This window comes from Dermatophagoides farinae, chromosome 3, assembly GCF_024713945.1.
Source record: "Dermatophagoides farinae isolate YC_2012a chromosome 3, ASM2471394v1, whole genome shotgun sequence".
Taxonomy (NCBI): domain Eukaryota; kingdom Metazoa; phylum Arthropoda; class Arachnida; order Sarcoptiformes; family Pyroglyphidae; genus Dermatophagoides; species Dermatophagoides farinae.
Window position 1 is genome coordinate 6,576,115 of NC_134679.1, and position 21,420 is coordinate 6,597,534.

Consider the following 21,420-nt stretch of genomic DNA (forward strand, 5'->3'; position numbering starts at 1 on the left):
TTTTAAGACACATAATACACAAAAATCATAATAATCAACGAATTACTGGTATTGAAAGAGAAAGAGTACGATTACAGCCTAAATGTTACGTCCTTTATGAATACAGTTATGAATACAGTTACTCAAACCGCGCTTTTTACAAAACAGTGCGCAAAATAATACACGAACACGCACACACACACACACACACACACACGATTCCAAGACACTTACGAGAAAACCACTGAACACGCAACATTTTTTACTTTGATAATTAAAATTCATTTTCCAATTTCAAATTCATCTCGAATACATTTTCAACATCAATATCCTGTCCAACGATATAAATTTTTCCCTTTTTAGGATGGCTAATAAACGAACAAATTCAGAGGTTTGTACTCATGACTTGTGTGATGATGATGATGATGAAAATTAGTGATTTCATCATCGATCAATTTTTTTTCCAAACGTTCTCCATTTGAATACATAAAAACTAAACATAATTATATTCATTTTACACATCTTTGTCAATCCATTCATTATCATTTAGGTCTTTTTTCTAATCTTTCTTTTAAATCATGTATTTTATTGATCCCCTGGTACAAAAGTCTCCGGACTTGGTACTTTATTTTTGCAAATAAATTATTATTATTATCGATAAATTTTTCATGGTTGTTGTAATTAGTCAGGGCCGGCCCGGAAAATCGCGAGGCCTTGTGCAAAGTCAACTTGAAAAACGCGAGGCCTTAAAAAAATTAAGGAATTTTCAAAAAATGATTGCTTAAAAAAAATTTGAAGCGTTAAAAATCTTGATTGTTAATTTGAAGCGCGCTAAAAAACAACTGGCAAAAAACTGCGATCGTTCATAAAGTCTGTGCAGCAATTTATGACCGAAAAAATTTCCAAAAGCTTGTATCAATCAATTTAAATTTTTTCTAATGATCATCAAATCATCAACGTCATTCGAATCAGTAATGTCACCTCGACTCTATTTTGGTTATTTTAGATTTTATTTGGACTTTCTATAAATTGATTATAAAATGCGTTGAAAATTTCAGATTCATGAAATTAATAACATTACCAATCATTCAATCCAAGTAAAACTATTGCCATGATCGTTCAACAAAGGAAATTGTTTTAAGAATTTTTCAATCTCTATTCTGAAGTGCATTAAGATTTTTGTGTCATTTTTGATTCTAAATCACTATAACCAACCAACCAACCGCAACCAACGGCCAACCTGCGGCTCTTTAAAAGATTATTTGTGGCTCTCGATAAATGTATTTGAGATGGTGGAAAATTTGAGCCTCACACATGTGTGACGCTTGGTCGTGAATGGGTTAAATACGTATACGTACATTTAATCTTTTTATTTCATTTAAATCAAAAATACATACACACATATTTCACCAGTGCATAGCAAAAGAGTTGTTCTTTCAAAGATTTACTAGAATCGAGAAAATGACAAATGTCCAAACTAACACGACCAGTTCAGAATCGAGAAAATGGCAAATCCAACCTAACACGACCAGTTCAGAATTGGTTGACAATGCTTTATTGATTACTTTCCCAATTCTGAACAGGTCGTGTTAGGTTGGACATGTTATTTTCTCGATTCTGAACTGGTCGTGTTAGTTTGGACATTTGTCATTTTCTCGATTCTCAACAGGTCGTGTTAGTTGGGACATTTGTCATTTTCTTGATTCTGAACTGGTCGTGTTAGTTTGGACATTTGTCATTTTCTCGATTCTGAACTGGTCGTGTTAGTTTGGACTTGTTATTTTCTCGATTCTGAACTGGTCGTGTTAGTTTGGACTTGTTATTTTCTTGATTCTGAACTGGTCGTGTTAGTTTGGACTTGTTATTTTCTCGATTCTGAACTGGTCGTGTTAGTTTGGACTTGTTATTTTCTCGATTTTGAACTGGTCATTTCATTTATCTTTCTTTGGCTTTCAGCTTTAAAAGGATCATCATCCTTTGGATATTTTTGCTTCGCCAACGAATAATCTTTTTCTAAGATTTCCAGTATTTCTTCTGAAAGTTGTTTTATATATTCCAATTGTTTGAATATTGATTCATCAGTTATCATTACAGAATCAACTGTACTTCTTTTTTCTGGAATCGCTTATGATGTTGATTGTTGGAAATTTGTCGACACAACATTTTTTTCATTTAATTGTTTCTCCAATTTAAATAATCAATCAATCAGTCAATTTTTTGATTTGTGATTTTAGAATTTTAGACAAGAATTTAAATTATGAGGCGACTGGTGAACAAACGGGATTGTGCATACCCTATTCGTCACCAAATTTTTGGGATAAATGATCCATGATCCATTGAAAATCGGTTTAATTTGGAATTATTGATAAATCCATCTTAAAGAAGTCAGGCAATGCATTCATTATTCATTTTCCTTTGATGATTTATCACTTACTAGGTTAGATATTTAGCCATCGACATTGTTTGTTTATTTATTTTTCCTATATTGGTTCCACTACAAACAATTCGCACAACTATTAATAGATATTTGACTAGATGAAGTACATGTTTTTGATTCAGGATTACCATAATATTCAAATGTATCAAAACAAAAAACATTTTCATTTTATTAAATCATCCAAAATTCGGAACCGCGAGGCTTTTGGAACCGCGAGGCTCTTAGTACTACGAGGCTCTTGGAACTGCGAGGCTCTTAGTACTACGAGGCTCTTGGAACTGCGAGGCTTTTGGGACTGCGAGCTGTTTCCGGAACCGCGCTGCCTCCGGCAGCGCGAGGCCTTCAGTAGCGCGAGGCCTTGTGCGGTGCACAGTCTGCACAGGCGCCTGGGCCGGCCCTGAGAACAGTTATGATCGAATGAATCCACATCGATTAATAAAATCTCAGGATGTCATTGAATTGTTTATTTTCTCTACAACAGCGATGGTGATTGTTTTTGCAATCCAAATATTTTTATGAATTTGTCTGCAGAAATATTGTAATTGAATTGAATCCTTCAATATTCTGATAATTTTTTTTCAATTTTTCATTCATTCACACAGGCATTTAGTAGCCAACATGAAAAAAAACGTGATATTGAAGAAATATATCAGAAAAAAAGTTCACTTGAACATATCTTGTTATTTCCAAAATTATATATTGGATCAGTTGATTACCGATGCACGGTAAGATTCTTTTGACCATTAAGAATTCGATCATTTAATTGATATATATCTTATTATCATTAGTGGATTCACGTAAATGACCGTCCACGGTTACTGCGTCATATTGAATATGTGCCTGGTTTGTACAAAATTTTCAAAGAAATTCTTGCCAACGCTGCTCATAATAAAATTCGTGATCCAAAAATGAACCTCATTCGTATCGATATCGATAGTGCAAATAATGAAATCAGTGTCTACAATAATGGCTGTGGCATACCGGTTTATATACATAAAGATGAAAATCTTTATCTTCCAACATTGCTTTTTGGTCATCTTTTCACATCCAATTCTAATCGTGATCTTGCTGGTTTGGGTGCTAAATTGTGTAATATCTTCAGCACAATGTTCAAGATTGAAACATCATCAAAGAAATATAATAGTTTTTTTTCACAAGTATGGAAAAATAACATGAAAACGGTGGAAGAAATAATTATACGACCAGCGAATGATGAAGATTTCACCCGTGTTACATTTAAACCGGATTTGGCAAAATTTAATATGACACATTTGGATGAGGATATTGTCGATCTGTTTAAATATCGTGCACAACGTGTGTCTAAGTTATTGGAAGACTGTGAAGTTTTATTTAATGGTCAAGATATTTCGGATAGTGAAGAAATAAAAACATAGATATTGATGCAGAAACCTTATGCCAGCAACACGTACAAAAGAAGAGTTACATTAGCTTATATAGAAAAAAAGGATATAACATAATAAAAGGTTAATTAATAAGAAAATCAATTTTATTTTTTTTTTTTCATTTGAAAATATTTTAAAACATTTTTTTTCTCTTTTCAGACTAATGAAAAATCAGACAATTTTTTTCATCATTGGTCGATTTTTGTTTTGTTTCATTTCATTTCATTCATTATCTTGATGATCATCATTATATATAACAATTTAAAATCCTTTTTTTCCATAAAATTTGTACAAATTAAAATAAAAGTTTTTTTGTTTGTTTGTTTGTCCAATTTTAAAGTTTTCAATCACAATTTAAATTCCTGTTGAGCACGTTCAGCAATAACACGTGCAATAGCCAATGATGAAGTGGCAGCTGGTGATGGTGCATTACGTACATGCATTACACGGCCACTATTTTCATCGAATTCGAATACAAAATCATCGACAAGATTACCATCAGCATCTAGTGCTTGTGCACGAACACCGGCCACATGTTTCGAAAGATCCAAATCATCTTTAGTTATGGTAGGCACAAAACGTTGAAGTTTTTTTAGCTGAGCATTCACTGATAAACTTCGATACATTTCATCGATACCGGCGAAAAAATATCTAAATGATAGCCGTAAGAAACCAGAAAACGTTGCCGTTTCCATAAATTCCATTAGATTGAAATCACGATAACGGTAGCCTTCTCGTTTGAAAGCTAGAACAGCATTTGGTCCAACCCAAATGCTTCCATCCATTCGCGGTGTAAAATGGACGCCTAAAAATGGAAATCGTGGATCAGGAACAGGGTAAATGTTTGTTTTAACCATATCTGATGATTCTTTACGCAGTACGAGATATTCACCACGAAATGGAACAATTTTCGGAATTTTTTTTCCATTAGTTAACTGAGCAATTTTATCGGCATATAATCCGGCCGCAGTAATCACATATTTCGAATGAATTTGCTGTCCATTTTTTGAAGTAATCATAATAGGATAATCACCAGATTCAACATCAGATGATTTTGTTTTCAATTCAAATTTTGTCACTTGAAATTTGGTGAAAATTGTTCCACCATTATCTTTGAAATCTTTACCATACGAACGATTCACTTGGCCCCAATCTACGATACCAGTATTTGGACTCCAAATGGCAGCTAAACCAACACATTTTGGTTCAATAGCTTGAATTTGTTCAATGGATTGTAATAATTCAACACCTTGAACTTGATTTTTGATTGATCTATCATAAAGTTCATTTAAACGTTCCACTTCTAATGGATCACAGGCAACGATAAGTTTTCCAACACGTTTATATGGAATTTTTTTCTCATCACAATATTCATACGCTAATCGACTGCCTTCAACACATAATTTAGCTTTCAATGATCCTGGTTTATAATAGATACCAGCATGTATGACACCGGAATTATGGCCAGTTTGATGTATACCTAATTCATTTTCTTTCTCCAAAATGGCCATACGTAATCCAGGTCGGCTAAAAAAAAAATCAAATGAAACGAATGAATTTTTTGTTTTGTTTGTACTCTGAATGATTACACTTACTTTAATAATAATTGACGTGCAGTTGCCGAACCAACAATACCGCCACCAACAACGACAACATCGAAATAATTTGCCAATGATTCAGTATTGACATATGAATATGCTAATCGTAATTGAAAGAATCGATTCAATTCAATAAAAAATTTATCATAATGAATCAAACTAGATGCAAATAGATAATTAAATGTTGACAACATTATTTTCTCGTTGATGAACTATAAAAATTTTTAATAATATTCAGAAAACAACGAATGGTTAATTATCATTAATCATTGATATCATCATTTTATTATTTAGCTATTTGGATGATAATATATTCGAAACATGATAATTTGAAAAAAATTTTTAATCATAAATGAGTGGTATATATTTCTTTTATCATTATTATTGAAAAATCATGTGTGTTTGTGTGTGTATGTTTGCTGCATCTAATACATATATATCATATGATTTGAGCGCAGAATCATATTTTGATTGATTTTTTTTCTTCATTTTTTTTTTAAAAATTTATATCCATTCATCATCATTCAGAACGTTTTTGTTCTTGTGCTTGTTGTTGACAATATTTAGCGTATGTACAGAAATTTTCCTGTGCTTTAACAAGTACACCAGCATCATCATTGTTTTTATTGGAATCCAATTCTTTAATAAAATTATCAATACGATTCAACCATGAATAAAGATTTGGATAATGGCTTAAATCAATCAATTCTGGAACAGCTTCACACATAATCAATGTAAAATAGGTGGCCAAATCGGCCAATGTTATATCGTTACCACCGGCCAAATATTTTAATTGATTTTGTTTAAGATTTTTTTCAAATTCTTCCAATACTTGAATGAAACGTGAAAGTTTTTCTTTATTTGGTAAACCTTGTCCTGGTTTGAATATTGGAAGCTAAATCAATAATCAAATAACCAAAAATAGATTATTAACAAATTAACAGAAAAAAAAAAAAAACCAAACAAAATCATCATCAACCACTCACAACAACATCACTCATGGCACGAAATAATGTACCCAATTCATAATCCATACAACGATTAATTATTGCTCGTTTTCGTACATCATTCATTGGATATAATGATGATTCTGGCCGATATGTTTCAATAATATATCGGGCAATAGTACGTGATTCATAAAGATTAAAATCTGGTGGTTCAAAATAACCGGGAATCGTATGAAATGGATTTATCTATGATAAACAAAACAAGTGGTGAAAAAAACAAAAACAAAAAAAAATTTGATTAATTTACAAAAAACAAACCTTCAAATAATCATCAGACATTTGTTCCAATTTGGTCAAATCAATCGATTTAATATCCCAATCTTTTAGGCCAATCATTTTTGCAACAACATACACAGTACGACATGGTGGACTTTCAGGCATCCAATAAAATATTGGCCGTATTTCGGGCATATTGTTATTTTATTTCAGATTTTTTTTTTGTCAAAATATTGTAGTCTTTTCGAAGTAAGAAAAAGAAAAGATTTATATATATACTGGTTGAAAATCCGAAAAAAATAGATAAAAAAAGGAAAATTTTTTTTTTACAAAAAAAATTGATTAATTTAATTTGAAAACAAATTGAAAACTAATGATATAACCACGTACACTATGCACTTGTTGATGATGATGATGATGTACACAAAATGAAACGAAATGACGAAAATGGTTACGATTATGGCTGCTCACAGTGCGATGATAAAATGTCAACAATTTCGTTTTTCCCTTTTCGATTCGATGTCGATCGTTTATTTTTTTATTTTTCGTCAAAAACTACCATTTACACTGCCTGTTGCTGTAGTTTTGTTCTGTTGTTCATCATCATCATCATCACATGGGTGGTCATTGATTATTAATTGATTTCTTTCAGTGTTTGCACATTTTATTCAAGGCCATTTCTCTTAATTTTCATATATAATAAACCAGTTTATCCATTTTTGTTTTGTCAATTTCGTAATTTTTTTTTTTTACTCCTGACAGCTGCGTTTGTATTTTTATTTACCTGTTTCTATGAACATGTGACTGTTCAAGGTTAAGGTTTGAAGATCAAAGAATTTCTGATTTTTGTTTCGATTGAAAAATTTTTTAAGAAATTCGTAACAAGAAGGTATATCCCATGGATCAAGTTAAAATTTTCAATTCTCCCTCTGGGACAAACAAACAGCAAAAAAAAAATGGTCAATCGATCAATCGATCGATCGATCAACCATACCAAAATCATCGATTTGTATTTTAGCATCATCTTTTTCAAACACAAGCACACAATTTTTTTTTTAAAATACAATATAACGGACATTGAAGGCCAATATTTCTTTTTTTTTTTTTTGCTTCATAAATAAATTACTCCATTATATAGATGATGATGATGATGAAAAGAGAAATATGAATTTATCTCAAAAAAAAAAAAAAATGAACAAGCGAAATTTCATTTTTTTTTCTTCTACCATTGATAATAATCGTCATTGGATATTATAATTTTTGTTGTTGTTGTTGTTGTTGCTCTCGGTTTCTTAAAATAATCATCACACATGATAATAATGATAAAAAAAAATAAACAGAAAAAAAATGAGAGGCAAAAAAAAATCACAAATTTTTCATTCGATTGCACTTTAGAAAACCAACCAACCAACAACAACAGCAGCAATCATCATTATCATCATTTCTTTAAAATTCATCCAATAAATTTGTTATTAAGTTTCCCAGGTAACATTCGTGTGTGTGTGTGTGTGTGTGTGTGTCATTACCGATCCATTTCATTTTCTCATCACCATCGACATATTATATCCAAATTCTTGTCTATCACCAGAAAAAAAAACAAAGTTGCAACGGGATAGTTGCAATAATTTCTCTCTCTCCCTCGTTAATACCAAGTTTTCTTGTCAAACTATATTACAATGATGATGATAATGATTATTACCGATTGAATGAAAAAAAAGAAAATTATCAGCATTAATTTGATGGATGAATGGAGATGTGATTTTGTTTTTTATTCATTTCATTTCATTCATTCATTTTTTTTATTATATTTACACAATTATAATTGCAAACGCTCACTCACACACACACACACACGATTGCTGCTTGTGTTTGTAAATGGATAAAAAAAAACAAGGTGTCTACTTATCTGTGTGTGTGTGATGTAATTTACTTTGTTATAACAAGTTTCATTCAGTGTCTACTATTTGCCACTAATAATTTATATGGATTTTTTTTTTATTTTCATCGTCTTCTTCTTGCCTGTGATAATCACCATCTCATTATATTTCATCGGGTTGATATTCAATTCGGTGGACTTGAGAATACACAACATAAAACACACTTGAAAAGCATTTTCTTTCCATCCACCAGCCACTCAACATATAATATAACTATCAACGAACATCATCATAAAATTACAGCAATAGCAGCAACAAAAAGAAATTAAGATTCTATACAAAGCAGCTTTTTGGTCGTTAACGATTCAATTTAATGGATCGATTTCAATTTTCCAAAAATTTTCATCAATCTTTTGGTGGCTGTTGTTGTTGTTGTTGTAGTGTGAAGATAATTATAATAATAAAGAATGAATAAATTAGCACACACCCAATCAATAGATTTTCAATGGTATAAATTATACCAGGTGTGTGTGTGTGTGTGTATGTGTTCTAACCAACTTCCTTCCGTACGGCAAACATGCGCGTCAACGACCAATGACAATTTTTTTTCTTTTTTTTTGGTATTTACCTAAAAATGTTTTTCTTTACCAATTGGTACATTTTTCAATGAATGAATGAATGAATTAACGAGAAAAAAAAATTCAATTATCATGTAAATTTGTTTTTTTTTGTTTGTTTGCAAACAAAAAAAAAGAAAGAAAGAAAAAATTACCCCAGAATATGGTCTATATATGGTCGATTCTTCAGAATACAGAATAATACAGTTGTATTCAAAAGATAGATAGTGGTAGTAGTAGTAGTAGAAGCCAACAATAATGATATGATAGATATAATGTGATGATAGTAGTAGCATTAGACATACACACACACACTAATCATACATTTCCGGATCTAGTATGTATATAGAAAGGAAGAACAATATATTCTTCTACTTTTTTCATTTTGAATATTTTTCAAAAAAACAGTGTATATTCCTAATAAGTAGCTAGGGTTGTTCGGGTAGTGATTCAAGAATTATTATGTTGTGCTCAACACAACGAAAAAAAAAAGATTCGGGCGCTGTTTTCATGTGTCAAAGTTTCTCTCTCTATATCATTTTCGTTTAGGGTTCGTTGATTCATTTTATTCTCGGTTTCTTACTTTACATATTCAATTTTTTTTTTTGATCCAGAAACGGACACACACCCACCCACACACACACACAGAGAGAAAAAAATGCTGTTGTTGAAGCATTAACAAAAGTGGCCGATATCATCTTCATTAGATCAAGTTTAGTATGACGGCAGGCGGCGGTGGCGGCGGTCAAAAACATTACGACAAGGGTATTTTACCAGAGATAGAACAAAAAAAAATTTACAACAAAATCTGATGTATGAATCTCGTCGAATAATAACGGAGTTTTAAAAAAAAACAACAACAACAACAGAATTTCTGCTCTTGTCTCACACTGGTTTCATTTACATCACATCATCATTATATAATTCGAGATTTTTTATTTTGTTTCCATCATGCGCAAAATCCATCAACAACAATCCTGGATAAAAAAAAGAAAGAAAATTCTGTTGTTGTAAAATCTTGAAACAGAGAAAATCTTCTGTCACACACACACACACACACACACGCATACACAATCTTAAATCTGGCAAACATAACAAAACAAAAAACGCAAGCAGATTTTTGTTTGTTTGTTTGTTTGTCGTTATTTCAGACATAATTTTTTTTTGATTTTGGGTGAAACTTGGGTGAAACTCCCATGGAATTAAAATGAATATAAATAAATAAACAAACACCATCCAAAACAAAATAAATCATCACCATCATCATCGATCCAGCTACAATTGAAATTGATCCATCCACATTGATCCATTTTTATTTTTTTTGTCCACTTTTTCAATTTAATTCAACACAATAATGTTGATTATCAAATAATCATCATAATGGCTACACGAACATATTTTGCTTGTGTTGAAATTCATCGTATGAAACCGGATGGTTCACAAATCGATGATAATGCACCGAAAATTTGTTTCAAAGTAAGTCATTTTTTTATGTCATTTGATTATTGATGGCCAAAAAAAAATTTTCGATTCGTTTTGTATAGAGAGATGGACAACGTTTTGATGAAGAATTTACATTAAAATTGCCAATAGAAACAAATTATGAATTTTTAATACAAATTCGGCCACCAATGCCAGTACGATCGGTAACAATACGTTCTATAGAAGGTGATGAAATTGGCGTAAAAATTGTCGATCAAAGCACATCGGAAGATGGTGCCATGTATTCATTTCAATGGCATACAAATGATTGTAATCCGGATAAAAAACGTAAACGCTCAAAGGTATATGGTTATTTTTCAATAAAAATTTTTTTTAAATTTTTTTTTCACACACTTTTATTCTTGTGATTAGCTACAAATCAACATTTTATTCCAAGATAACATGAAATTAGAGATACCGTTGCAGATAAAATTCTATAAATCCGATGATCGTGACCATCTACAATGGGGACAACAATTGAAACATATAAATTTTGAATGTGAACAAAAATCCGGAATGAATTGTTCAACAATATTGAAGAAATGTTTTCTTTGATTCATTTCTCATTTTTTCTTTTTCTTCTTCTTCTTCTTCGTTCAATATTTCACACTATATTGCACTCAATCATCAATGATCTTGGCTGGCCAATCAACTTTGATCATTCATATAATATGATAATCAACGAAAAAAAAACTTGTACAAATTTTTTTTTGTTTTGTTTCATTTAAAGCGCCACATAATATTTTACAAACACACACACACACACTGAAAACAGCCAAAATAAAAACAAAAACTCCATCACACACACACACACACCATACATTTGTATAGAATTCATTTCATAGTCAATTGCCAAATAGAATCGATGGAAATAGAATTTTTTTTTTTGAAGTTAATCAATGGAACATATACTGTAAAACACTTGATGCACTGGTTTTTTTCTTTGAAAAAAAATAATCAAATCCACAAACATGATACATACCTGAAGTTTGTTTTCATTTGAGAGAATGCAGAAAAAAAGAGAGAGTGAATAAAATGTCATATGATGATAATAATTCATTTCAAAATTTTTAGTGAGTTTAAAATTTGTCAAGTTTGATTGTGATTGAACATTTTTATTCGATCCATAATTTGTTTTTTTTTCGTCGTTGTTGTTGATGATGAGCGCATGTTCAAGAAATTTTTAAAAAAAAATTGTTGCTGCCGAATTCTAAATTCTTGGAATTTAAAATTTGGGAAGAAATACATTCGATTTTTGTAATTCTGTATATGAATATTTAAAAAAAAAAATTCTTTATGGTAGTGGTCACAATAACAGAACCGGCAATAATAATCAATAGAAATTGGAAAAAATTTTAGTAGTAGCATATAAATCTGTTTTTGTTTTCACTTTTTTATCCTAATCATTAATTTTCATATTTATCAACTACTACAACTAAAAGTAGAGGCAAAAAACTAAAATAGCTCATCAATATGGGCAAATTTTGTCGGTCATAGGTAGTGGTAATGTTGATAGTTGGTTGTTGTTTTTTTTTGTCATCATCATCATCATCACTGAATATGTGATGGTAACATTAACAACAACCAACAACAACCAACTAAATAACCAAAAGCATCATTTTATGATTCGATATTGAAAGTTTTTTTTTCTCATCATCTCCTTCCATGATGACGATGACGATGATTATGTTGGTTTTGTTTATGATGATGGCTATTCTTGTTATTTATGATTTTATGAATTAAATTTTTTTTTAAAATGATTTAATGATTTTAAAATTCCATCATCGACACTCACAAAATTCACTGTTTTTCTATGTTTGTGTTTTACTGATTGCTGGCAATCAGAATTTATTATTCAACAATTTGACAATTTGATTTTATTTTAAAGAAGAAAAAAAAATTCATCAAACTCAATTTCTAATATAAATCCTATATATAGGTAAGGTTTTTCTTTTTCCAATGATTTTTCAATTTTCTTTCCACGAAAAAAAAATTATTCATCCATTTTTGTTTTTGATTGGTCAAATTTCGCAAAAAAAAAGATGTTCTCTCTCTCTCTCTCATTCACTCTCCATTTAAATGATGTGACCATTTTGTTTGTGATATTAGCATCATCATCATCATCATCATAAACAAATGAAAAAAAATGCTTTCATTCATTCTCTACATGTTGGGTTTTAGTTTTTTTTTCTTTTTAAATAGATAGATATATCTCTTCGTATATATACATATTTATATGTGTGTGTGTTGTTGTTGTTGAAGGACAAACAAACAAACAAACATACACACACACACATGAGATAATGTTGGAAATTTTTTTTTTCTCCTACAAGCGAAAGAAAATAAAAACAAAACAACAACAACAACAAAAAAAAACAAGATCGAAGGATCTTGATTTTTTTTTCCTTCTCGTTTACTTGCTTGTTTGTTTGCTTTCTCTTTCTCTTTCTTTCTGATATTGTCTTGTCATCAATACTGATGATCATGAGAATGATGATGATGATGATGATGATCACGATCATTAACGTTCCAAAGCAAAAAGACAAAAAAAAACCACGTGGTTGATCGATAACCTTCTTTCTCATATTTCCACCACCACCATCCCCGATGAGCCAATTGGGTTGATTGAACAAAAAACAATAAAAGCCATCAAAAAAAGAATCAAGATTCACATCATTTGTATTTTGTTTTTTTCTTCCTAGATGATAATCGTAAATTATCGTTTCCGTGTGTTTGTCTCCATTGACGTTCGATTTTTTTTTATTTTGTTTTGTTTTTTTTATATTCAAAGAATTGTTGATTGATTGATTGATAAAAATTTTATCAATTAATTTTGTTTGTGTATGTGTTTAGTGTTTAATAGTGATAATGATGATGATGATGATGAGATTTTACACATTTTTTTTACAATTTTTTTTTTGTAAATGTTGACCTACATTTAATGTTTAATTGTTGAAATTGGTAGGAAAGTAAAAGTTTGTAAACGATTGATGATTGATTGATGTCATAGGTAACATACTGATGATCTTGTGTGAGTGAGTGTCACCTTTTTATTCTTGTTCAAATTCCATATATATATTGACGCCTGTGTTTATTCTTTCCCTTTGTATTTATGTTAACCATATAGTAATAACGGTAATCCATCTACCGACGGATGTATGTTGTTGTTATTGTTGAACAGACACACACACACACTAAAACTATCAAAAATAAATTTATTCCAAATCCATATATATATAAATATAGAGCAAAATCAAAAACAAAAGTTTCTTCTCTTCTTTTTCTTCTATTTATATATATAGCGTCTGATCTATTGTCGCCTGTTGTTGTTGTTTTTGTTATTGTTGTCGTTGTTTTGTCATCAACAATCATCATCAACATAATCACCATAAACCATTATCATCACCATAGAAAAACAAAAACAACAACAACAACAACATTTTTTTTCTTTTTTTTATGATGAAAATATAAAAATGCAAGCAAAACAAAAAAAATTTTTTTTTTTGTTTTCTTTTCTTGTGTATATTAGAATGATGATGATGATGATGATAAATTTGGTTATTGAGAATGGCGCTTTTGGCATCCAATTGGCATGTCTGTTTGTGTCTGTGTCTGTCTCTCTGTGTGTGTGTGTGTGGTGAATGGTGGTAGCTGATTTTGGTTAAATCGAATTGATGGAATGATGATGGTGATGATGATGATGGATATATGGTTTGCTGTCGATATATTTAATCGATATAAACATCATCATCATCACTTTTATATAGAAAATTGACTGGAAAAAAATAGACAGACAAACTTCTAAATAACACAAACAGATCAAATATATTTTTTCCCCTCTGTAGTTTGTGGTAGTAACATTGTTACTTCAATTTATTGTGTGTGTGTGTTTGTGTCTGGATGGGCAAAAAATAACAACAGCAGCAGCAAAATAAACAACAACAACAACAACGACGACAACATTCAAATCCTAATTCCTTGATTCATTGTCATTTCTTTTATAGCAGATGATAATAACTTGTTTTTTTAATTGTTTTTTTTTCTCATCATCAGTTTTTATACTTGAATCGAAATATTTTACTTTATTATCCTGAAGTTTGAGAATTGATAATAATAATAATAATTGTCATTAAGAATAATGAGTGAAGGACAACACCAACAACAACAATCTCCATTGCATCATCAACTTGGATCACCACCACCACCATCATCATCATCATCAGTAATCGGATCAACAGGCATGATGGTTGATTCAAGTATACCGGTACAATTAGTTAGTATACCACCGCCGAATATTACATTGCCAACTTCATTACATCAACAACAACAACAACAACAACAGCATCAACAACAACAACAACAACCAACAACATCATCATCATTATCAGCAACAACAATATCGAATCAAGGAGCATTCTATAATCTAACATTATCAATGGCATTAGAAATTCCACCTACTGTTGCTATTGAAGAATATACATCGGATGATTCACAATATCCATTACAACATTTACCACATCAACCAATGATTAAACCTACAGTTGTAAAAGAAGGTTGGATATATAAAAGAGGTATGTGTTACACATTTTAATTTTGATAATCAACTTTTAACCATTTGTCATTAATAGGTGAACATATAAAAAATTGGCGTCCAAGATATTTTGTTCTATTCACTGATGGATCATTACGTGGTTTTAAAAAACGACCCGATCCAGGCAACTATGATGATCCAATGAATAATTTTACTGTACGTGGTTGTCAAATAATGAAAACTGATCGACCAAAACAATTTACATTCATTATCCGTGGCCTACAATGGACTTCGATTATTGAACGAACATTTCATGTTGATTCTGAACAAGATCGTGATGCATGGTGTACGGCCATTGCACATGTTTCACAATCATTGCCACCACTAGATCCAACACAATCGACTGATGTTGAAATGTCCGATGCAAATGTAACGGCCGACAGTATGAATCGTTTGCAGATAACATCACGTGAATCATCACGTGGCCGACGTATACAACTTGATGATTTTGAATATTTAAAAGTATTGGGCAAAGGAACATTCGGTAAAGTGATATTATGCCGCGAAAAGAAAAGCGGTTCATTATTCGCCATTAAAGTGTTGAAAAAAGAGGTGATCATTGAAAAGGATGAAGTGGCACATACGTTGACCGAAAATCGTGTCCTTCGATATACGAAACATCCATTTCTAATTGTAAGTTGTTTTTTGCAGTTTCGAAATTAAAAAAAAAATTTGACAAACAAAAAAAATTTTTTTTTCTTCTCATCATCCAAAACAGTCATTGAAATACTCGTTCCAAACCGAAGATCTACTTTGTTTCGTCATGGAATATGTAAATGGTGGCGAATTATTTTTCCATCTTACACATGAAAGAAAATTCTCTGAAAGTCGTACTCGTTTTTATGCCTGTCAAATAATTTTGGCACTAGATTATCTACATAGTCGTGGTATAATATATCGTGATCTCAAGGTTTGATTCTTTTTTTTTTTTTTTTTTTTTTTTTTTTGCTAATCCATGGATTTTTCATTTCTCATTCCAATTATTTTTTTGTTTTGAAAAAAAAATTATTTTTAGCTGGAAAATCTTCTGCTTGACAATGAGGGTAATATAAAAATTGCCGATTTTGGCCTTTGTAAAGAAGAGATCACATATGGTTCAACAACAAAAACATTCTGTGGTACGCCTGAATATTTGGCACCAGAAATTCTGGATGATACTGATTATGGCCGAGCTGTGAGTTGAAATTGGCTGTAGTTTTTTTTTCTAATTTCAATATTTTCATAAACCAGGTCGATTGGTGGGGATTAGGTGTGGCCATGTATGAAATGATTATAGGAAGATTGCCCTTCTACAATAATGATCATGATATACTATTTGAATTAATACTTGTGGAAGAAGTTAGATTTCCATCGACAATTTCACCGGAAGCAAAAGATATGCTATCTGGATTGTTGAAAAAAGATCCTACTCATCGTTTAGGTGGTGGACCAGACGATGCTAAACAAATAATGTTTCATCCATTCTTTCGTGGTGTTAACTGGCAAGATGTCCTTGAGAAAAAGGTTTGAAAAATGTTTTTGTTTTGTCAAAAAAATGTCATTTCTAATATTTCGATTTCCACACCAACACTCACACATAGATTGAACCACCATTTAAACCACAAGTGACAAGTGAAACTGATACAAAATATTTTGACCAAGAATTTACTGGCGAATCAGTACAGCTAACACCACCTGAACGTACGAATACGTTGAGTTTGATTTCCGAAGAAATTGAACAGCCTTATTTTCAACAATTCTCTTATCATGGCAGTGCTACAACATTGGCAGATAGTGTAAATTCATGATGATGAATTTATTGAAATGAATAAACAAAAAAAAATAATAATGATCATTGCCGCCATCATCATAATATATGATTTCATTTCATCATTGATAATTGATCCTCATTTTTCATCAAATCACATACACATCCCGCCATTCTGATAATCGTCTCTTTCAAACACACACACATACACATATTCAGAGTGAGATTTTCGTTATTCTACCAAACACACGAATAAGCAAGAAAAATTATTGATCCATTAACACATACAAAGAAAACCGCCTTGTCAAAGTTCATTCATTCGCCATTGAAACATGTGAGAGAAAAAAAATTCAATTCTCAATTCTTCTTCACATTCTTTTTTTTGTATGTCTTTTTTTTCAGTTGGTCACCATCATCACTTCTTTCTGCCTATTGCGTTTTCTTTCATTCTTTTTTTCTTTTTTGGATTCAGATTGTATTTTGTTTTTATCAACTTTTTTTTTAAAAAAGAAAAATTTTGTTATAATTCTTATCTATTTGTCTATTTTCCACTTTTTTTTCTCTCTTTATTTTTTACTTGATTTTCTTCATACATGAATCAATCTACGGTATACCCACAACATACACACACACAGTATAAATACATTGAAAATACAGAAAAAACATCATATATACAATCATTCAACAACTACAAAAGATATGGAGATTTTTTTCTTGTTTTGTTTCATTCTGGTAAATATTGATTGATTGATCAAAATTGATCCTTGGCTCTTTCACAATCAATGAGCTATCAATGATGAATTTTTATGTTTTTATTATTATTTTTTTTTTTAATTTTTAATTCTTTGTTTTTCTTTTCTTGTTTCTGAATATATCTATTATATAGAACCAATTTTTTTTTTAAATTTTCTATGAAACCAATTCACTCTCCCAAACACCACTCTTGCTCTCTTTGTTTTAATCCATTTATATTATCATTCATTCATTATTTGTGTGATTTGTGGAAGAATGAAAATAATAAAAAAAAAGTTTTTATTGATTTTAAGAAAACACATTTGTAACATTTGTTTGTTTGTTTTTTTTTTTTTGGTTATTTTTTCATTAGAGCTGATTTGATTTTTTCATAGATGGATAAAGATCTTTTTCAATAGCATCGATTGCTACACGCATTAGATTTGGACGATTCTTTTGGAATGTATCCAATGCTAGCTGTCGTGTTTTTTCCCATTGATATAATGATCGATATAATGGAACAATATATTTCATACGGCCATATTTTGTAACGAAATCAATGGCTTCTATAATGATATCATCGTATCGTGCTTTTATACTACACATGATCCATTTATGTTTGACTTCACAATTGTTCATCGTGGCTAATTCATACAATTCTGACATTTTGGACAATTTTTCCGACATTGTTGTTGTTGTTGTTGATTCATTCAAACGGTTTTGAATTTGAACGAAAAATAATTTCTGCTGTATCGAATGTAGGTGCTGAAATTCAGCCAATGGAAAGTGATTGGCATCAATTTCGTTCAAATCGGCTTTTAGCCATTTAGTTGCCAAATTTACACAGGCCATCAAAAGTGTTTTATCATAATCAGGAATAATAGGCGGCATACCAGGTGAATGAAACCAACGATTCCAGTCGATTGATTCAAGTGTTTCAATTTTTTTCGAATCCGATTTGAAATAATCGTAAAGAAATTGGCGAAAATCATCGGTAACAATTGATTGGTATTTAAATTTATCGATATAGGCCTTTAAGAATGGTTCAAACACTTGAGGACCACCTAGTTTTTGTTCCAAATAAAACAGTAATGTATGACCTTTTTCATATGGAACACTACTGAAAACATCATCTGGATTAATGCCATGAATATCGATCAATAGTTTTGTATATGGGCTTGATTCTCCATAATATTGTATGGCAGATTTTAAATCTTCCAAACCTTCCAATGCGGTGAATTGACGAAATTGTTCACCGTGTTTATCCAGCCGGCCACCTGTTGATGAACATATATACAGCAAAAAAAAACATTTGAATTAAATTATAAATCTTTTTTTTGAAATGAAATCAAATTACCAATTTTGTTTTCCAAAAATCTAGTGAAACCTTCGTTTAACCAGAAATGTTCATAATTAGCATTAGTTACAAGATTTCCTGTCCAGCTATGTGAAATTTCGTGTGCAATCACATATACTAATGATCGATCACCTGCCAATAATGTGGGTGTAGCAAATGTTAGACATGGATTTTCCATTCCTCCATATGGAAACGATGGCGGCAATACAAGAACATCATATACGCCCCAAACATATTCACCAGCAAAATGTTCAGCTGCATCCAGTAGTTTATCGATTTCGGCAAATTCCCAAGCAGCCGATTCAATTGTTCCCGGTTCAGCCCAAACATGAGAAATTCGTCCAATTTTTTTCGATACAAGATCACCAGCAGCGATGGCAATCAAATATGAAGCAATGGGAACTTTTTGATTGAAAAAATGTTTCCGAAAATTATCATCAATTGTTTTAGGATCCTCGGTAATCTGAGCACTCATTAAAACTTGAAGCTCTTTTGGTGCCCGAATCTCTGCAGAATAAGTTGCTTTCACTGACGGTGTATCCTGGCAAGGCAATAATGATCGTGCATTGATCGCTTGACATTGTGAATACATGAAAGGATGTCGTTTGCCTTTCGTTTGTTCGGGTTTCATCCACATTAAAGCTCGTGATGTAGAATTGGTTCGATAATCGATTTGAATTTGAAATTTTTCCGAATCAATAGCATGGATATCGATTTCAAGTTTTGAACCGAATTGAGGCACAGGTGGATAAAGTTTAAATGGAATTGTTTCTTTAGAACCATTGATTAATTGATATACACCAAAAATGGTCAAATCGATCGTATCCAATTGAAGATACTGAGCTTTTGATGCAATTTTTCGAGCAGAAAAAACCACATTACCATCGATAATATGATTTTCAAAATCGATGGTCAAATCCAGCTGTAAATGTTCAACTTTAGCTTGATCAGCACGTGCAAACGAATTAGGATCCAATGGATTATTTTTCAATTCTTCTTGTAGTTTAGCAATCGACTGTGGTAGATTGACAAATTGGTTAGAATCCTGGCTAGTCATTTTTAGTGATGTTAATTCGTCGGTATTATTTGGATGATTGATATAGACGAAATAAATAAAAGGAAATAATGCCAATCCCAATATAACGGCTGTTTGAGAGAAAAACAAAAAGAAAAGTGAAAATAAATCTTATCTTTCAAGTGATTTTATATAAAAACCACATATATAATTGCTGCTTAGAAACTAAATAATAAAAAAAGTCATTGAGATTTATGGAAAATTTGATCATCATTGGAAATTTTTCTTTTCTAAACCAAATAGGAATTTTTTTTTGAAACGTTTCCACAACAGTATATATGGCCGCGACATATATTTGTCGAATCATTTTGGATCATCATCACCATCATCAGATGAAAGGGATTAATTATTTTGTTTCAAAACTCACAAATGACGACCAGAAGAAATCGTTTATTCATGATGATGTTGATTGATTGATTTTGTATTTCATGACCATTGTTGTTAGAAATAGAAATGCATGATTGTAGTTCGATTTCATTCGAATGATGATGATGATTTATATGGCGTTTATGAAGCTTTGACATTTTCTTTTTATAGATTTGATGATGATTCCATAGATTTATGATGATTATTTGTATAGTGCAATCAAGTAAATGTAAAATATCAAATTTAAAAATTTACCAATTAAAATGCAAGCGAGTTTGATAAAAACTTTAAGCTTTGTTAATTATTTTTATCATGGAAAAAAGAGAAATTCGAAAAAGGAAAAAATTGATTAGGATGGCAGTTTTTTTATTATTATTTCAAACAAACAAACAAACAAAAATCACTTGCAATAATAATTACTTACAATGTACCAAAGGATTAACGAAACAATGGTAAATATCAATATCAGCTGATTCGGCGAAATAATTTTGATGATTCCAAAATCATTATCATCAAAAAAACGTTCGATACTCAATGAAAGGCCCATTATTTTCGTATACATACAAATATATTATTGATGATGTGTGAATGAAATTTGAAATTATTTACCGGCACCGGTAATCTCCAATATTGGCAATGTGTGCGTGTATGGTTTTTCTTTTCAAACACACACACCCACGCACACATATACAAAATTATTTGTCCAATTTAATTCAATTTTTGTCATTGTTTAATTGATTTTTTTTTTGTTTTATTATTATAATTCGAAAATTTTCAAATTGAAATCTCCATTATTATGGAAAAAATCATTTCAAAATTAACTGGATTCGATTTGGATAAAATTTTTAATCCGGTTTCATATAACCAATTACAACAATCATCATTATTACAATGGTTATATCATTGTATTTGTTTTTATTTTCATTCAAACATATT

General features: G+C 30.7%; 6 protein-coding genes across 12 annotated transcripts; 3 read left to right on the forward strand and 3 right to left on the reverse strand.

Annotated features, from left to right (window-relative positions):
• The first annotated feature begins 184 nt into the window (after positions 1–184).
• LOC124495139 (DNA topoisomerase 2-like) lies at positions 185–4,148 on the forward strand. The gene is made up of 4 exons (XM_047058476.2): positions 185–370; positions 3,019–3,141; positions 3,205–3,900; positions 3,979–4,148. The coding sequence occupies exons 1-3, from the start codon at positions 344–346 to the stop codon at positions 3,808–3,810; spliced, it is 756 nt and encodes a 251-aa protein (XP_046914432.2). The 5' UTR covers positions 185–343; the 3' UTR covers positions 3,811–3,900; positions 3,979–4,148.
• L2HGDH (L-2-hydroxyglutarate dehydrogenase) lies at positions 3,902–5,644 on the reverse strand. Its single transcript, XM_047058449.2, has 2 exons — positions 5,415–5,644; positions 3,902–5,346 (listed from the first exon to the last, which is right to left on the reverse strand). The coding sequence occupies exons 1-2, from the start codon at positions 5,609–5,611 to the stop codon at positions 4,167–4,169; spliced, it is 1,377 nt and encodes a 458-aa protein (XP_046914405.2). The 5' UTR covers positions 5,612–5,644; the 3' UTR covers positions 3,902–4,166.
• Positions 5,645–5,742: 98 nt separating this feature from the next.
• On the reverse strand, positions 5,743–7,227 carry LOC124495140 (glutathione S-transferase D7). 2 transcript variants are annotated; one of them, XM_047058477.2, is made up of 4 exons: positions 7,031–7,227; positions 6,683–6,918; positions 6,404–6,610; positions 5,743–6,312 (listed from the first exon to the last, which is right to left on the reverse strand). In XM_047058477.2, exons 2-4 carry the CDS (start codon positions 6,833–6,835, stop codon positions 5,938–5,940), a joined length of 735 nt encoding a protein of 244 aa, XP_046914433.2. In that variant the 5' UTR covers positions 6,836–6,918; positions 7,031–7,227; the 3' UTR covers positions 5,743–5,937. The 2 variants fall into 2 exon arrangements, with proteins under 2 accessions (XP_046914433.2, XP_046914434.2); XM_047058478.2 differs by having other exon boundaries at positions 6,683–6,880; positions 7,031–7,117.
• Positions 7,228–8,059: 832 nt separating this feature from the next.
• LOC124495152 (CB1 cannabinoid receptor-interacting protein 1) lies at positions 8,060–11,591 on the forward strand. 3 transcript variants are annotated; one of them, XM_075729012.1, is made up of 4 exons: positions 8,060–9,137; positions 9,749–10,610; positions 10,679–10,918; positions 10,989–11,591. In XM_075729012.1, the coding sequence occupies exons 2-4, from the start codon at positions 10,515–10,517 to the stop codon at positions 11,169–11,171; spliced, it is 519 nt and encodes a 172-aa protein (XP_075585127.1). In that variant the 5' UTR covers positions 8,060–9,137; positions 9,749–10,514; the 3' UTR covers positions 11,172–11,591. The 3 variants fall into 3 exon arrangements, with proteins under 3 accessions (XP_075585127.1, XP_075585128.1, XP_046914446.1); XM_075729013.1 differs by having other exon boundaries at positions 8,060–9,025; XM_047058490.2 differs by lacking the exon at positions 8,060–9,137 and having other exon boundaries at positions 9,238–10,610.
• A 575-nt stretch (positions 11,592–12,166) lies between these two features.
• Akt (AKT serine/threonine protein kinase) lies at positions 12,167–18,004 on the forward strand. Of its 2 annotated transcripts, none has more exons than XM_047058437.2 (7): positions 12,167–12,555; positions 14,670–15,187; positions 15,245–15,840; positions 15,926–16,117; positions 16,223–16,381; positions 16,438–16,710; positions 16,788–18,004. In XM_047058437.2, exons 2-7 carry the CDS (start codon positions 14,755–14,757, stop codon positions 16,992–16,994), a joined length of 1,860 nt encoding a protein of 619 aa, XP_046914393.2. In that variant the 5' UTR covers positions 12,167–12,555; positions 14,670–14,754; the 3' UTR covers positions 16,995–18,004. The 2 variants fall into 2 exon arrangements, with proteins under 2 accessions (XP_046914393.2, XP_075585589.1); XM_075729474.1 differs by lacking the exon at positions 12,167–12,555 and adding an exon at positions 13,003–13,363 and having other exon boundaries at positions 14,384–15,187.
• On the reverse strand, positions 17,967–21,163 carry LOC124495103 (leukotriene A-4 hydrolase). 3 transcript variants are annotated; one of them, XM_075729473.1, is made up of 5 exons: positions 20,909–20,971; positions 20,740–20,776; positions 20,486–20,645; positions 19,044–20,189; positions 17,967–18,963 (listed from the first exon to the last, which is right to left on the reverse strand). In XM_075729473.1, the coding sequence occupies exons 3-5, from the start codon at positions 20,640–20,642 to the stop codon at positions 18,056–18,058; spliced, it is 2,211 nt and encodes a 736-aa protein (XP_075585588.1). In that variant the 5' UTR covers positions 20,643–20,645; positions 20,740–20,776; positions 20,909–20,971; the 3' UTR covers positions 17,967–18,055. The 3 variants fall into 3 exon arrangements, with proteins under 3 accessions (XP_075585588.1, XP_046914386.2, XP_046914387.2); XM_047058430.2 differs by lacking the exon at positions 20,486–20,645 and having other exon boundaries at positions 20,909–21,163; XM_047058431.2 differs by lacking the exons at positions 20,740–20,776; positions 20,909–20,971 and having other exon boundaries at positions 20,486–20,692.
• Between the last annotated feature and the right edge of the window lie 257 nt (positions 21,164–21,420).

Excerpts from the sequence above, each read along its gene's own strand:
- LOC124495139 (XM_047058476.2), top strand. The coding sequence starts at position 344 with ATGGCTAATAAACGAACAAATTCAGAG. Across the intron at positions 371-3,018 it reads ATAAACGAACAAATTCAGAG|GCATTTAGTAGCCAACATGA; the intron begins GTTTGTACTCAT and ends TCATTCACACAG. Across the intron at positions 3,142-3,204 it reads CAGTTGATTACCGATGCACG|TGGATTCACGTAAATGACCG; the intron begins GTAAGATTCTTT and ends TATTATCATTAG.
- Akt (XM_047058437.2), top strand. The coding sequence starts at position 14,755 with ATGAGTGAAGGACAACACCAACAACAACAATCTCCATTGCATCATCAA. Across the intron at positions 15,841-15,925 it reads CGAAACATCCATTTCTAATT|TCATTGAAATACTCGTTCCA; the intron begins GTAAGTTGTTTT and ends CATCCAAAACAG. Across the intron at positions 16,118-16,222 it reads TAATATATCGTGATCTCAAG|CTGGAAAATCTTCTGCTTGA; the intron begins GTTTGATTCTTT and ends AATTATTTTTAG.
- LOC124495103 (XM_047058430.2), bottom strand. The coding sequence starts at position 21,046 with ATGTATACGAAAATAATGGGCCTTTCATTGAGTATCGAACGTTTTTTT. Across the intron at positions 20,190-20,739 it reads ACTCGCTTGCATTTTAATTG|CCGTTATATTGGGATTGGCA; the intron begins GTAAATTTTTAA and ends TCTCTCAAACAG. Across the intron at positions 18,964-19,043 it reads ATTTTTGGAAAACAAAATTG|GTGGCCGGCTGGATAAACAC; the intron begins GTAATTTGATTT and ends GTTCATCAACAG.
- L2HGDH (XM_047058449.2), bottom strand. The coding sequence starts at position 5,611 with ATGTTGTCAACATTTAATTATCTATTTGCATCTAGTTTGATTCATTAT. Across the intron at positions 5,347-5,414 it reads GCACGTCAATTATTATTAAA|CCGACCTGGATTACGTATGG; the intron begins GTAAGTGTAATC and ends TTTTTTTTTTAG.
- LOC124495140 (XM_047058477.2), bottom strand. The coding sequence starts at position 6,835 with ATGCCCGAAATACGGCCAATATTTTATTGGATGCCTGAAAGTCCACCA. Across the intron at positions 6,611-6,682 it reads TGTCTGATGATTATTTGAAG|ATAAATCCATTTCATACGAT; the intron begins GTTTGTTTTTTG and ends TGTTTATCATAG. Across the intron at positions 6,313-6,403 it reads GTGCCATGAGTGATGTTGTT|CTTCCAATATTCAAACCAGG; the intron begins GTGAGTGGTTGA and ends TTATTGATTTAG.
- LOC124495152 (XM_075729012.1), top strand. The coding sequence starts at position 10,515 with ATGGCTACACGAACATATTTTGCTTGTGTTGAAATTCATCGTATGAAA. Across the intron at positions 10,611-10,678 it reads CACCGAAAATTTGTTTCAAA|AGAGATGGACAACGTTTTGA; the intron begins GTAAGTCATTTT and ends CGTTTTGTATAG. Across the intron at positions 10,919-10,988 it reads AAAAACGTAAACGCTCAAAG|CTACAAATCAACATTTTATT; the intron begins GTATATGGTTAT and ends TCTTGTGATTAG.